This window comes from Delphinus delphis, chromosome 4, assembly GCF_949987515.2.
Source record: "Delphinus delphis chromosome 4, mDelDel1.2, whole genome shotgun sequence".
NCBI lineage: Eukaryota > Metazoa > Chordata > Mammalia > Artiodactyla > Delphinidae > Delphinus > Delphinus delphis.
The window spans coordinates 45,616,196-45,631,843 of record NC_082686.1 but is presented as its reverse complement, the minus strand read 5'-3'; the positions used below and the strand labels follow the sequence as shown (position 1 = coordinate 45,631,843).

General features: G+C 42.4%; 1 protein-coding gene across 1 annotated transcript in view; it reads right to left on the bottom strand.

Annotated features, from left to right (window-relative positions):
- The window catches only part of CRYBG3 (crystallin beta-gamma domain containing 3), a 114,926-nt gene that overhangs the window by 84,076 nt on the left and 15,202 nt on the right, over nt 1-15,648 (bottom strand). Inside the window, exon 2 of the mRNA XM_060010509.1 lies at nt 14,093-14,159. Coding sequence (XP_059866492.1) covers nt 14,093-14,159 — 67 coding nt within the window. The remainder of the gene's footprint in view (nt 1-14,092; nt 14,160-15,648) is intronic.

Here is a 15,648-nt window from a genome sequence, read left to right as displayed (position 1 = left end):
CACTCCTCCCTAAAGCTGTGTTAGCTTCAGGCCAAGGGACCAGCTCAGCCTGCCTTCCCAACACGCTCGCTCACCTACTTGTGAAAGGAATGCGGTCTGATAGTATGTGTCAGATGTCACACTCACTAGTCCTTATAAAAGGAAAGCTCAAGTGTGAGTCAGAAAAATATCAGGACACCAAGGTGAGACCACCTTAGGCCACTGCAGGTTCACAGGAAAACGTTTTGTAAGAAGCTGATCTTCAAGAAGCCAAGAACATCATAAGTATAATGTCATTTGTTCACCCCCCTTCCCTGTTTTAATCCAAATTCAAAACAGTTTAAAGGAGTGTTCCACTAACCACTAATAATATTTGGCATATGGAGGGTTGAGAAAATGTTTAGAACCCATTAACCCAGGAAATTAGTTTCAAGTGAACAATATTTTTTTTTTTTTTTTTTTTTTTTTTGCGATACGCGGGCCTCTCACTGTTGTGGCCTCTCCGATTGCGGAGCACAGGCTCCGGACGCGCAGGCTCAGCGGCCGCTCCGCGGCATGTGGGATCTTCCCAGACCGGGGCACGAACCCATGTCCCCTGCATCGGCAGGCGGACTCTCAACCACTGCGCCACCAGGGAAGCCCTTTTTTTTTTTTTTTTTTTTGAACAATATTTTTTGTTTGTTCCCACCTTAGAAGTCAGGGATATTTCTGAGTAAACACACAGCATAGCATTTTTCTGTGTGTTACGTCCTTAATGTAACTTGTGAGTCTCTACGTTTAGAGTAGCACCAGCCTTCCAGAGGCACTCAAAGTCTCGCCTTTTACTGGTTTCAACGGCATCTCAATCCCACGCGCCTCCACTTCACCCACCCAGCCTCCTGCTCTTTATGGGGTCCGCCCTATAAATTAACTGCGCCCTCTCCTCGCGTTGACAGCATAGATGGCCTCTCGGTACAGCAGCAGAAAATATGCTAGTTGACATTTTGAAAGTGATCGTGTGTATGAAAGACATATATTTTTTTGCCTTTAACTACTCCATTTAATTTGTTGTAATGGCCACCCACAATATTTCTTCCTGCTTCAAAATGAACCAAGACTGCAGCATGAAGAGAACAGTGATTTGTTTCCTGCAACGAGTATCATCACTCCTCCTGGGAGGCTACCCGAGGAACGGGAACTACAGGCTGCTCACTAAAATAACACAAATATTCCTGAAATGCTTTAGAGAGTCACAAAGGAGTTCTATAAAATTGGGGCAATGGTTTTTGAAAAAGGAAAACTTAGAGAACATGGAAATTACATTTTTTGACATCCATAAAATCTCAAGACAAATAATTTGTCAAAAATACTATTTCTCTCACTGCCTCAATTATTTTTACTTGACGATTCCTTTCAAAATATAATGGACTGCTGTCTCAACAAGGAAAATACATTTTGCTAAACTAGTGAAAGCCTTCTCATTTAACGCTTTTACAATGATATATATAAAATTTTAAAAAATCACTTGTTTCTCTTTCCCCTCAATTATCACTTCTTTGCTATTCCAGAATCCCAGTATCTTAAGAGCATTTTAATGTCTTAGTTGCTTAATTTTTGCCTACTAATCTTGTGAGAAATTTGTATCAGTAATTAAAATACCTTCAACAACACCACCAAAAAACTATTTAAATTTAGAGACAAAAGTTAGCACGAAAGAGCACTGCTATTCAAAGTTAACACAACAAACCCAGTATTTATATAACTACATCTTAAAATTTGATATAAAATAGCTGCTCTTTGACCTCAGCCTAGACAACAATGAAGTTCAGCCTGCCACAAGCTAGGGCCAATGTCACCTGCCAATAGTACTGTCTGCCACTGTTCCAACGAGTACTAGAATGAAAGCACTCAGGATTCAAGCAAACGTTAACAAAACATCGGTTCCAGTTGCCCTCAAAGATGTTGGTATTCCGAATGTAACATATAAAGGCTACTAATGAAGGCATATGTATCTTGGGAATTTAATTTTTTTTCCCTTCATACTCAATATGTTGTAACGCAGTGTCCTTAGGTCCAAATTCATCCATCTATCTAACTATTCTCTTTGCTATGTGCCCAATACAGGGAAACACAGGAAAGCATTAAGAACAATGATTAATAATACTCAGCTGTGGCTTCAAGGAACTTACAGTCCAGCAAGATACTCATCATTATATCACTGGGTGGGGCAAGGGAGAGATATGTACACAATGGAAGACAAAATTAATCTGGCTGGGGATGGGGAGAATTCTCTACACAGAGGTGATGTTCGAGCTTGCTCCTGAAGGGTGAGAAGAGCATTCAACACATAAGGTAGCGCCTGGGTCGAGCACACAGAAGTGTGAAGTACGTTTATTACGGCAGGGCTGTGGGTGAAGAAGACTGGGGCACAGAGGATAGAGAATGAAGTTGATAAGATGACCAATTAGAAGTGGAGGGTGAGAGATAACAAAGTCACAGATGATTAAGTGTTCTAAATTGGGAAACTATCTAAGTAGTTAAGACAAAAATGGATATGGGAAATAGAAGGAAAGGTGAGATTAGAGCCTTTGTGGGGTTTAGGGGAGGTGAGGCAACAAACTAGATGTCAAACGTGCAGAATCTGTGGTCCCCTGGTGAAGCAGTCAGAGCACAGTTAAGAACACAATTTGGCGATACACAGTGTGTTCAGGGGGACCAACAAAAGAGCCTTGGGGAAAAAAGATTAAAAGGCAGGCACAAAGAAGAAAAAAATCAGTGAAAGAGATGTGGAAGGCCAAAGCCGGAACAGTCATCCCACCAGAATGCTGGTCTCCAAAGGCAAACAACGAAGGATATTTCCGAAAGCAAAGGGGAGCAAATGCCAAACGCCACTGTAAGGTCAAGAAAGATGAGGACTTTCCTCCTCACTGTTCTTCAGAAACATGAGGCCCGGGCTTCCCTGGTGGCACAGTGGTTGAGAGACCGCCTGCCGATGCAGGGGACACGGGTTCGTGCCCCGGTCCGGGAAGATCCCACATGCCGCGGAGCGGCTGGGCCCGTGAGCCATGGCCGCTGAGCCTGCGCGTCCGGAGCCTGTGCTCCACAACGGGAGAGGCCACAACAGTGAGAGGCCCGCGTACAGCAAAAAAAAAAACCCCCAAAAAACCCAAAAAACATGAGGCCCACTCATCCCTCGGGAATTGTGCATTCACCCTTCTCTCTGCCTAGAATGTTCTTCCCCCACAGAGCTATATGACTCACACCCGCTCACCACCTTCAAACCTTTATTAACTGTCATCTCCATTTGAAGTTTCCCCAGTCACTCTATCTAAAATAGTAAACTCCTCCACTCTGAAACAGCCTATATTCCTTCTCTGCCTTTTCTCCTTTGTACTTGTTAGTATCAAATATACACATCTCACACACACACAGACATATTATTTAATATGTTTCTTCCTCTAGAAAGTAAAAGCCTTATTTTTCTCCTTTGTACTTGTTAGTATCAAATACACACATCTCACACACACACATATTATTTAATGTTTCTTCCTCTAGAAAGTAAAAGCCACACGTGCAGGGGTTTTTGTCTGTTTTAGTCATTGCTGTTGTCTCTAGCACCTTGAAATGTGCCTGACAATAAGGGGTGCTTAAATCCTTGTTGCACTAATAAACGAAGGAATGAAGACCATAGAAAAGCCCTAGGAATGCAGGAGAAATAGTCATAACAGCTCAGGAATTTTTGAGTACAGCCCCAAACGCAAGGTGTTAAACAGTGAACACAGAGCAAAGAGATAGAAACACTCGGTAAATAATTCAATAGAAGGCAACACTTTTGATTTTTTTTTTTAACTAGAGGAAAGGTAAAAAGGTGACAGTTTAAGGTCCAAGACAGCAGAAATGACTTTTTGTTCCTGTTTTGTGGCTCAGCTCTACACCTGGGGGGAAGGGAGTAACTGCTGTACAACAGAAGGATGACGGATATGAGGAAGAAAAGCAGAAGGTGATGAGATGAAGAGACCAGTACAGTCTCTAATACTTCTAATAAAGGGGAGGAATGAGCTTTGGAGCTGAGTAGGGGCACTTCCTCTTCCAGCTACAGTGATAAGGAAGTGGCTAAAGCCTGAGCAATTCTGTAAGGGGGAGAAGACTATGAGCAAGGTCCAACGAGTGGCTCTGACCTCAGTAAAGCGAGAGGAGAGATGCTCCGCTGAAGAAGGGACACAGAGGTGGAGCTGGGATCTGAGCTCCCCAAATAGAGAAGACTTGGAAGAGCGTTTGGGGGAATGCAGCAATAGGCTGAGACCAGGTGTTCCAAGGAACAGTCGGGGTCAATGTAAATGTTAAGGTATTCATTCTTATATAAATGATGAACAGCGAGATACAACTCTATGTGCGTTGATCCAACAGTGAAAAAAAATATACCAAGAGCCCTGCTTTCACAGAGCCTACATTCTAGGGATGTGAGAACTTATTTTCAGGTCTAATTGGCATTAGTTTGTCACCTCCTTCATCAGCCTCTAACAGGTGGCCGGTGCTGTCCCAACATGGTGACTGGCACAGGGAACAAGGTCAAGAAGGCCAAGGGGTAGAGAGTGTCACCAAACGAAGAGTCTGTTGATGAGAAATAGTGAAGAGCCAGATGGCCCTTCCTTTAGCGTCTCAAGCACCCGGCTTGGTCATCCACCCACCTCAGGCTCTGCCTTCACTGTACACAGCAGGGATAATCCTTGCAACACCCTGACCTGTGTTAGCGTCCTCAACTCCGATGACCTCCACTTCTGCTGGACCTCACTGTTCGGCAACCCCTGACCCTTGTCTTTACCCATAATCACCCAGCCTGTGAATCTCAATCTCAGGCATTCCCAAGTGTTCACACCCTATCATCTTTCCAGCTCTCTTAACCCACTGTCCCAGGTGCACCCACCACACAATGTCCTCCTGCCTCATCACAGCTTCTGGCCTCTCTCACTCTGTCCCTTTCAGCTCCCGCAATTTTCGTATCTTTTCTATCCAGACATCAAATATGGCTAACACCCTCAGAGCCTCTTTTACTTGTTCTCTGGTCATCCCCACCCGGAAAGATTCTAGTTTTATCTTTTCCTCATAAGTGAATGCATCTTGCTCTAAAAATCCACAGGGATATGCACAACTATGCAGATGTAGGCTGCCAATAATTCACAATTTACAGCCTCTGCTGGAAATCAGTCTGAGACAGTCCCCGTTTTCCACAGCAGCTATTTCAAACCTTTGCCACACCCCCTCCACCATCCCATCCGTCGCCCAGCAGAGGCACCTACCTTCTACTTCATGGAGATGCTCTCCTATGGTCCTGCCTCCACCCCTCCTCTACCTGCCTCACAGCACATCCGTCCCACTGCCTTCACTCACCCTCAGCATAAAGGGATGAAGGACTCCTCCTCTAAGGATCCACCAGGGCACCACTTCATAACACTTGATGTCTCCTAAGGAACCCCACTTCCTCGTCTGCCCCTTCTGCGAGCCCACTGTTCAAAAGTCTAAGTCCAGGGACAGCCTTCTCCTCTGCCTTCACCACCAACCTCCTTAAAAGGAGTCACCAACCCTCACCATCTTCTTTCCCTTTCCTCCCAGTGACTCCTTGAGCCCCTGCAATTTGGCTTCTGCCCCAGTTGTGCTCTGACCACGATCTCTCAGAGACACTGTCCTACTTGCTAATTCAATGTACTTTCTTTCTGCCCTGGTCTCATATGATGCGTCTACAGGAGGTGAGACTGAATCTGATCCTGAAAACCAGTCTTCCTTGGCTTCCATGACATCACCCTGAGGTTTCCCTTCTTCCTCTCTCTCCATCTCCTTCAAGTTCACATCCTTCTAGCCATTCCCTACATGTCATGTTTCTCCAACTTCCAGCCCGGGGCTGCTTTACCTTCATGATTTTCTTATGGGGTCTCATTTCTCACAGATTAATCGGATGATTGCCAGATTTGTATTCTCAACTCAGACTGTATATCCAACGATCAACCCAACATCCACACCCACCTGGATGCTTCACTGGCACCTCAAACCCAATACATCCAAAACTGAACTTGACCATGCTGTGTCTCCATTCCTCCATTTTCTGTAAACTTTAACATTCCCACTTGTTAAAAAGTCAGATGAAACATCAGGACACCATGACCTCTCTCCTAGAACACTGCCAGCAATGAATGACTTGTTTCCTAAAGTTCCCCAGTCTGCTCTCCAGACAAAAGCCACAGCGATCTAAAAGATTTCAAATCTAATCATCCTTAAAGGCCTCCATTGGCTGTGCACCCTTGTCAGGATAAAATCCAAACTCCCTAGCATGGCATTTAGGGTCTTGGTGGGTCTAGCCCCTCTCTGATTTGATGTCTTGTCACTCGCAATGCCTAATGTCACCATATGCGGTCTCAGGCATTCATGGGAGCCTATTTTCTCCCCCCTGCCCTCTTGCTTCCTCTTTCTCTTACTACAGGTATGTCTTTGCACAAAGCTATTACCACTGCTGAGACCATTTATCCCTTGCCCTCTTTGCCTGGGAAATTCCTACTACAACTCAAAAGTTTTTCAGAATGGAGACTGCCTACATATATGCGTGCGTGCGTGCGTGTTCTTCCAATAAACAACTCTTAACATCCTATTTTTCCTTGTCACCACAAGGTTAGGGCAAACAACTTCATGCTTGCTTCATGAGTAGGACTATTACCTAGATTACTTACAGTTACCAAAATCTGGCATTCATAAACTAAACCCAGCTGCTTACTAGACAATTCTAGTTAGTCTTCTCCTAAGATATCTGGCCACAACACATTACTTGGCAGAATCATTCCGTGATACCAAGATTGGGTACCTGGCGGCACCTTTCAGCAGGACAGGGAATACAGGAACAGAAGGAAATTAGGATAAAATACACTGAATTCAACTTTGAGGAAGTCAAATCTCATACTCAGGGACCTTCACAGGAAAGGTCCATCAAAGAATTGGCTCCGTCACCCTGAAGCTCAGGAGAACACATTGGGCTGGAGGGACAGATGTGATTTTTGTCATTGGCTAAGATGTAGGTAAAATCAAATCAACCAGGGCAGGTGTGTAAGGTGAGAAGAGAAAAGAACAAGATGACATAGCGTAGGGGGAAAGCCATTCCTTCTTGTTATGGTATAAACACTTCTCCAACGAAAACACTGGGCAAGAATAATAAATGTTTTTAATTCTGTGAGAGCCTTTTGGAGCTCTCAAATCAGTATCTGGCACCTGTGGAGGCAAATTTACTCACAAAAAATCTAGAGTATGTACATGACCCTTCACCCCCAGTTTCCATTTTCATAAGGTACGCCACCACACCACAGAGTAGGACTATTCCAGGTCTATGAGAGGTTGGAGCCGCTGCAAATCAAACCAGATACCATGCAATACATTCAACATCCAAGAACTCTGAGATATCAAGGCCCCAGAGCAGCACCAGCCATATCAACAGGCTTAAGCCCTGGCAGCCCCTTTGGTCATGTGAATGGTGCAGTAACATGCAGTGCAATCTCCACTTCAGGCACGCTGACAGCACCCGGTCTTTATAGAAGCAATCAGGGGTGAGAGTTTTTGAGTTCTAGCTAAAGTTCCATGTGCACACATACGTTCATGCATGCCTTCTTTTCAAATGTTACAGAGAATCAATGTTTCTAATAGCTGATTTCCATACAATTCACCCAGAAAAAGTCAGCACCATTCTTAAGCAAAGAGTTAGATTCTAAGTTTTCGTCAGACTGCATAAGGTAGGAAGACAGCTCTTTTCCTCAGTACCTAAATTGTGTTGGGTATCGTGCAGTGCAGCACATGTTATCTCAGTTAATTCTAAAACACTTCTATAAAATAAGGATTGGGGCTTCTCTGGTGGCGCAAGTGGTTGAGAGTCCGCCTGCCGATGCAGGGGACACGGGTTCGTGTCCCGGTCCGGGAGGGTCCCACATGCCACGGAGCAGCTGGGCCCGTGAGCCATGGCCGCTGAGCCTGCGCGTCCGGAGCCTGTGCTCCGCAACGGGAGAGGCCACAACAGTGAGAGGCCCGCGTCCCGCAAAAAAAATAAATAAATAAGGTTTGACACCTCCCACTACAGAGCAGCAAACCAAAGTTCAGAGAGGTTGAGTACGTTTTCCAAGGTTAGAAAGCTACCACATGGAGACCTGGGATTTAAGCCCAGATATGTCTGATTCCAAAGACTGTGTTCTTTCCATCACTGCACATGTAATTTTAAAACTGTTCCAAGGAGGTGCCATAGCTGGCAGAGGAAGGGAACAGCGGCTGACTCTGAGGCTCCAGGCTAGTCATTCCCATCGTCAACAGGGGAGCGTTGCTTGGATCTGTTTACATATGGGGTTCCAAGTCCAACTATAGTTGAAATTTTTGAAAAGAGAGTTCCCGTGTTTGAAAAAGAAAAATTTTTTAATCTTGATTTTAAATTGATGTCATATTGCTATTTGTATCACTGAGAAAAAAAGGACAGCAAGCATGCATTAAGGCTATAATTTATTTTTAAAAATTAGTTCAGTAATTAAATTTCTCCTAACCATGCAAACATTTAATATATTTAAATTTGACTACCATTTCACCTCTGGCCAAAAAAGAGTTGAAAAAGACCAATAAGGAAATAAGAGTTACACGAATCAAAATATAAACAAATGCATAATTTAATATATTCATCTTACTAAACAGTACTGTACCCTCAATATAGGCATTGATATAAAGAACAATTTGTGACTATTTTTATTCAGTGAGATACTCTTGAGCTACAATTCTTCCATTTTTACATATCAGTGAACAGTGGCAACAATAAAAACAAGCGTGGTTCTTTTTAGTAAACTATTTATGATAATATTAAAAATAAGGGTTATGAACTATTAACAACTAACAGTAATATGCACTAGATTGATACTCCTCGGTTGTCCCTAGAAACATCATAGGCATATAGCAACCAGACATCTCTTAAAAGATACCAGAACCTTCACCAATGTTGTATGATCAGTTATGAGCAACAATTCTAAAATGGGGCAAGAGTTAAACTTTACATAAAGCAGATGCCAAGCTACAGAGAACAGGCCTAATAATCACCAAGTTATTTAGGGCTGGTTTGGAAAATCTATAACCTATGGTTCAGATTTAATTTATTTTATTTAGCTCATGACTCATTCTGAAAACAGACTTACCGCCACAGCTCTTTTAATTTTTAATAGGATTTCTTTTTGGTAAATTAAGTTTATAAGTATACCTTACAAATTAAGTTCACAAATGGGAAGCACTATGGTATAGAACTGCATCTGAATTCTCCTGCCTCCTCTCAATAATAATATGAGTTTGTCAAGTGACAATCTGAGATTCACTTTCCTCAACTATTAAGAGATAAATATTCTGGACTTCCCTGGTGGCGCAGTGGTTAAGAATCCGCCTGCCAATGCAGGGGACCCAGCCTCGAGCCCTGGTCTGGGAAGATCCCACATGCCGTGGAGCAACTAAGCCCGTGCGCCACAACTACTGAGCCTGTGCTCTAGAGCCCGCGAGCCACAACTACTGAGCCTGCGAGCCACAACTACCAAAGCCCGTGCGCCTAGAGCCTGTGCTCTGCAACAAGAGAAGCCACCACAATGAGAAGCCCGCGCACCGCAACAAAGAGTAGCCCCCGCTCTCAGCAGCTAGAGAAAGCCCGCGTGCAGCAGCAAAGACCCAGTGCAGCCAAAAATTAAATAAATCAATAAATAAATTTATAGAAAGAAAGAGAGATAAAAATTCTGATTAACACTGGGGATAAACCACACACACTGATTTCTTCTCTTGTACAAAACACTCTAAAATGACAGTAAAGGGTTTTTTTTTAAGTTATAAATACAAGGAGAGGAAGAGAGTAGATATTAGCACATAAGAGATTTCAGAAAAAGTTTAGAAGGCAAAAGCAGATGAAGGCATGGTAATTGACCAGAAGAAGCTTCCACCCAAGTGTCTGCAACAGGGAACTTTGATCATAAGGGGGAAACAATCTACAGACAGATTGTCAGCAGACCACCTGGAAAAGCTCAGGATTTGAAGATACTAGGTACTACTTAGGGCAATATGAGACATGGGATTAAGAGCAGAGTTTGATTGAAAATCTCCAAATGGAGTACTTGACCCCCAGGGCTCTTCCTCCATCCCAAGCCATTAAACAATCCTCCCTACCTCCCAACACCTCTATCTCCCAAACAAATTTATATAGAGAGAACATCTCTGAAAATATTGAGACTTTTGGGCAGACTGAATTTGCAGTATCAAAGGCCATCCATGTAGAAATGTCTGGAACTCTGACAATCAAGTCTAGAGCTCAAGAGGGATGTCGGGTAGAGATCTGAGAGCCAAAAGATGAAGTAATAAGATTGGAAGATACTGCTTTGAAAGACTGATGTTGAGGAGGGTCGAGGACTTTAAGAAACATCTACATGAAAAGTAATTTAGCCAGAAGAGAATCAGTGAAGGAAACAGAAGGGAATGGCCAGAGGCAGGAATTGAAACAAGAATGTACAATATCATAAGTGCAAATATAAAAAAGAGACTTTCTGGAGAGGAGACAAAACTTGGAAAATCAAGTGTCTCAACTGGTTAAATAAGAACTAAGAAAAGGCCACTGATGGTTAGCAAGAGGTCAGGGTTTCATGGAATGACTCTCACTCATTTAACAACTATGACAATGTATGGCAGGTACAGTACTGGTTTCCCCATGTCTAAGGGAACCAGGAGGGAGACCGGAGTCAGACTAAGCATTAAGAATTAAACAGTGACTATGACAAACTTTCATAAGAAATCTTTGAGTTAAAGGTAGCAGGTAAAATGAAATGATAGCCTGAAAGGAATCCAGACCCATGAAAGGAAAAAAGTATATTTTTAAAAATTGTATATATTTAGAGAGAAATAGAGGAAGCCAGTGAAGATGGAGAGATGGATGCAGTGCAAGGCGAAGTCCAAAAGAAGGTGGGAAATTAGAGACCAGTACCACTAGCAGGGGGATTTAGGGAGTTTAGCCTTGGAAGGCAGGAAGGGATGAATAGTCCTCTGAAACAGGCAGAAGGGAGCAGGGCATTATAACATGCCTTCCCTCTCTTTTAAATAACAGTAGACATGAGCACAGGAAGAGTCTAAGGCTGCAAGACAAGAATCTACATTCCCTATAGAGAAATAAACATAGAATATGGACTAAATACCTGGAATTTTGCCAGTCAGATACAAAAACTGATTAATATAGAAGAAATATATATTTCAGTGGAACGGTAGATGCACACGTGAGAAACAGATTCCAATGTTATCAAAACAGCAAAATTTGTATAGCGTACAAGTGATATTTTAAGAACTAAGAATCTAATTATGTTCAAAGATAATATAAAGCTTCTACAGTCTCTAGCTGTTCGAAAAATATACTTAATTTTTTGTAACTTAAATTTATAACAAAACAATCTTCAATATCTTGATTTGGTATCTCAAGGTCAAATACAAAAAGCAATGCACTAAAAACATTCATTATACATAAATCTGTTACATTTTACACTAGAGAGGAAAAATGGTACACATTTTTCCTTATCATGGAAGGCATTATCATAAAATCCAGGTTAAGAAGATGGAAGCACGGCAAGAAATGGCACATTACAGTGGAGTGCTGTTTCAGAAAACCATTCGTTACAAAGAAAGCAAATGCGTGTTTTATACTAATTGCTAAATAAAAAACTTTAAATGAGACTAGTTAAAATAATAAGATCATAGATATTGTTGCTAACCTTTCTTTCCCCCTAGGTATGCATCTGACTATTAATATTATCAAAATATGTACTTTTTTCTTTCCTTTTTTTAATTGAAGCAACAGGGATTTACTGTATAGCACAGAGAATTATACCCAATAGCTGGTCATAACTTATAATGGAATATAATCTGCAAAATGTAAGTATTTTTGATGCCTGGCAGCAGTAAGTCCCAGAACAACTGGGTCTGCGTAGCGAGGTTGAGGAAATCCTACCAATAATTTCCAGAAAGTAAAAAAAAAAAAAAAAGCAGTTACATGGTCCAAAATGCTTACACTACTCCAGTGAGAGTGCCACGGTGCCCTTTCTATCATGGGCTAACAAAACTGCCCATGTATAAGTAATCCTATAGGTCTCGTTTAAACCATAAGAGAAACAGTTTCACAACATGAGCCCTGTTTACTTGGGGGCCCAAATCCCAAACTGAAATTATCCTGGGCACTCAAACCAAGATACTAAGAATGGATAGAAAAGATCATAATCATGGAGGCCCAGCCACTATATCTGCCACCACATAGACACTGAAGCCACAAAGATGTAACTTTCTAGAGCAGAACTCTGCAGGTGAAAAAGCAGGACTACTGGAAATTAAAGTCTGAGGGCCAAGTTTGAAGACTGTTTCTTTCAGTGAGATTAATAGCTGAGTGTTACATATCAGTTCCAGGCTAAGTAGACAAACAAGTAGAGACCAAGAGAGGAGAAGAGAGCAGGGAAAACATGAAGGTTCTCTGAAGCTCAAGGGTGGGTGCAGAGGCAATGAGAGATTAAGAGAGAGAATGACAGGAGCTGGCAGCCAAAGCAACTGTGAAGTCTGAGATCTCAGAAGTAACATACGTACTTCCTGTGAAGCAACTCAAGAGCAAGGTTGCACCTACAGAATTCAAGCAAAAATCTTGAAGTAAGGCATCTCAGGACATGTGAAAACTGAGCAAGAGGCAGAAAGCTACAGAGCCCATGCAGTGGTGAACCAGCAAGCTGGCTAACGACTAGCTGAAACAGAATAGGTAGGAGGTGTTATCAAACCTGGGAGCAGGATTTAGTAGCCAAATTCACAAAGGAAGAAGAAAGGGAAGGGAAGCAAGGCGATCCTGATTTTTTTCTTTCTATAAAGTTAAAAAAAAAAAATCAGGGCTTCCCTGGTGGCGCAGTGGTTGAGAGTCCACCTGCCGATGCAGGGGACACGGGTTCGTGCCCCGGTCTGGGAAGATCCCACATGCCGCGGAGCGGCTGGGCCCGTGAGCCATGGCCGCTGAGCCTGCGCGTCCGGAGCCTGTGCTCCGCAACGGGAGAGGCCACAGCAGTGGGAGGCCCGCGTATGGCAAAAAAACAAAACAAAACAAAACAAACAAATAAAAAAAAATCAGATTCTGATTTTTTTTTCTTTCAAAAAATATTTATATTGCTAACTATGATAGAGAAGGAGGGAATAAAGAAGGAACACAGCTTTATCTTTACCATATTTAAGGTCTTTGGATCTCATATAATGTTTAAGAGTCCCCATATCAGTAAGGAAGAATTAAGATGACTTTCTGGTCCTTCCACTGACCAAGCTAACGTACCCAGAAATCCCTGGAAAGCACAAGCTTTCTCCTTGACTGTCACAAATCGTTTAAAAAGAAAGTAACTGGGACCAAACTCCATGAATGGGAGACAGCTGCCAAAACTTGATCACATACCTGGCCTCATATCCCCAAACAACATAAACATCCAATTTCTATAAAATCACTTATGACTAAAAAGAAATGTTATTAAGGTTTAGTGGTTTTCCAGGATTTTTAACCACACTTTTCAGTAACTATTTGCGTAGAAGTGTACCTTATACTCTTTTCATGCTTGTCCTGTAGATGCAGGGAAAGCCAGTTCATATATGAGCTGACAAACATATCATCACATACTAATGACATGTACGAACATGTCTTTAACTTCTATGCCCTCAAAAGCACTCTTAGTTGTCAGAAACATTTGAGAAAACACAACATAAATCAAAGAAGTTCCTAGAGAAAAGAGACTGTGGAGGTCAGATGATACAATCTACAGATTAGAAAACCAAGGCACAAAGAAGTTAAATGCCTCAGCTGAAGGCCTCACAGTTGGTTAGTGGCTACGCTGGGGTGAGAGCACCACTGCCTCAAGTCTCTCCTCAGTCCTCTCCCCCCTACCCACACCCCAAGATGCAAATGTCCAGTAGAGCTGGGCTGGAGTTCCACATAAAGTGATAAGACTTTATGCTCTTTTTGAAACGTAAAATGAGATGACAGAATCTAAAAGAATAAGAAACAGCAGAAACTAAGAAACATATTTGCTTAATATAAAATAATATTAATTTAAAACTATACCTTTACTGCTTCTGATGAAAGTACCTTTTCCTTTTTCTGACTTGTGCTCATGGGCTCATTTTCAACACTGAAAAATAAAAACCACAGTTTCTTTTGAAATTAAAAGAGAATTACTAAAATCATACAGTTTCTGGGTTTAATGAAAAAACGGAAAGGTCCTTTATATCTGCAATACTCAAGATTCATATACAAAGTGTTATACTAAAAAGATGTTGATAGGAGTCTCTACACTTGAAACACACATTTGAAAATGCTCATCTAGACTCCAGACATTTTTGTGAGTCCATTCTGCGCTGTATTTTCTTATGCGGACGACCAGCATCACACTAACGATGCACCTGAACAAAGGAGCACCCGTGTACAACTATCATAATCTTGGAAAGTGTTACCATTCTTTGATTTTATCTCTATTAAGGTTCTCCACAGTCTAATCTTTTTTTAATGCCTATGTTGAGTGTTATTTGGAATATATTTCTACTCAGCAAATTTTTATAAATGTATAGGGTCATCTAGCGAATTCTGGGGACACTCAAAATAGATGCAGGTTTATCTAACCCCAAATGTGTCCCAGATGGCCCCTTAAAATTCTGATTTTCCAGATAGTCACTTCTAATTGTCCTGTCTGGAATACCTTCACAGATGTCACAATAACCTATTTTGCCTATTAGGCACACATACATTTTAGATCTAAATATTTATGTCTCTATGTTTACATATTATTTTCTTTTCACACTTTGATAATCCTAGACAAATTGAGTAGCTCCACTCTAAAGGTTATCATGACACTCTACCACGTGCTAGGCCTTGTGGATTTAAGAAGGAGTAGGTCAGGGTCTTTGTAAAAAGTCTAGTAGGGGAGACTGATACACAAACAAACAAATAATACAACTTGATACAAGTTACAACTGCTGAATGAAAGAAATGCCACAGAGCACAGAGGAAACAAGAGGCAGTGATTCTGCCTGCTTAGTCAAGTGCCCACAGAGGAGGTACAAAGGCAGGAGGTGATAGAGAATGCGGCATTTTGGGGAAACCGTGTTCTGTTTGTTTGTTTTTAATATAAGATTGGAGCACAGGGGACTTCCCTGGTGGCGCAGTGGTTAAGAATCCGCCTGCCAACGCAGGGGACACGGGTTCGAGCCCTGGTCCGGGAAGTCCCACATGCCGCGGAGCAACTAAGCCCGCGTGCCACAACTATTGAAGCCCGCGCGCCTAGAGCCCGTGCTCCACAACGAGAGAAGCCACCGCAACGAGAAGCCCACGCACCACAACGAAGAGTAGCCTCCGCTCGCCGCAACCAGAGAAAGCCCGCGCAGCAACAAAGACCCAAGGCAGCCAAAAATAATTTAAAAAAAAAAAAAAAAAAAAAAAGACTGGAGCACAGGATCTTGTGACAGGCAGAGGTAATCCTGCTAAAGATGAGAATGAGACCAGAGGACCAGTTACAGAATGTGAGAAGCACCGGGAAGCCTTCAGACAGGAGAATGACTGGGTGGGGGAAAACATATGGAATCGTGGTGACTGGCGGGGGTGGGGGGGGAATGGAAAGGAGGAGG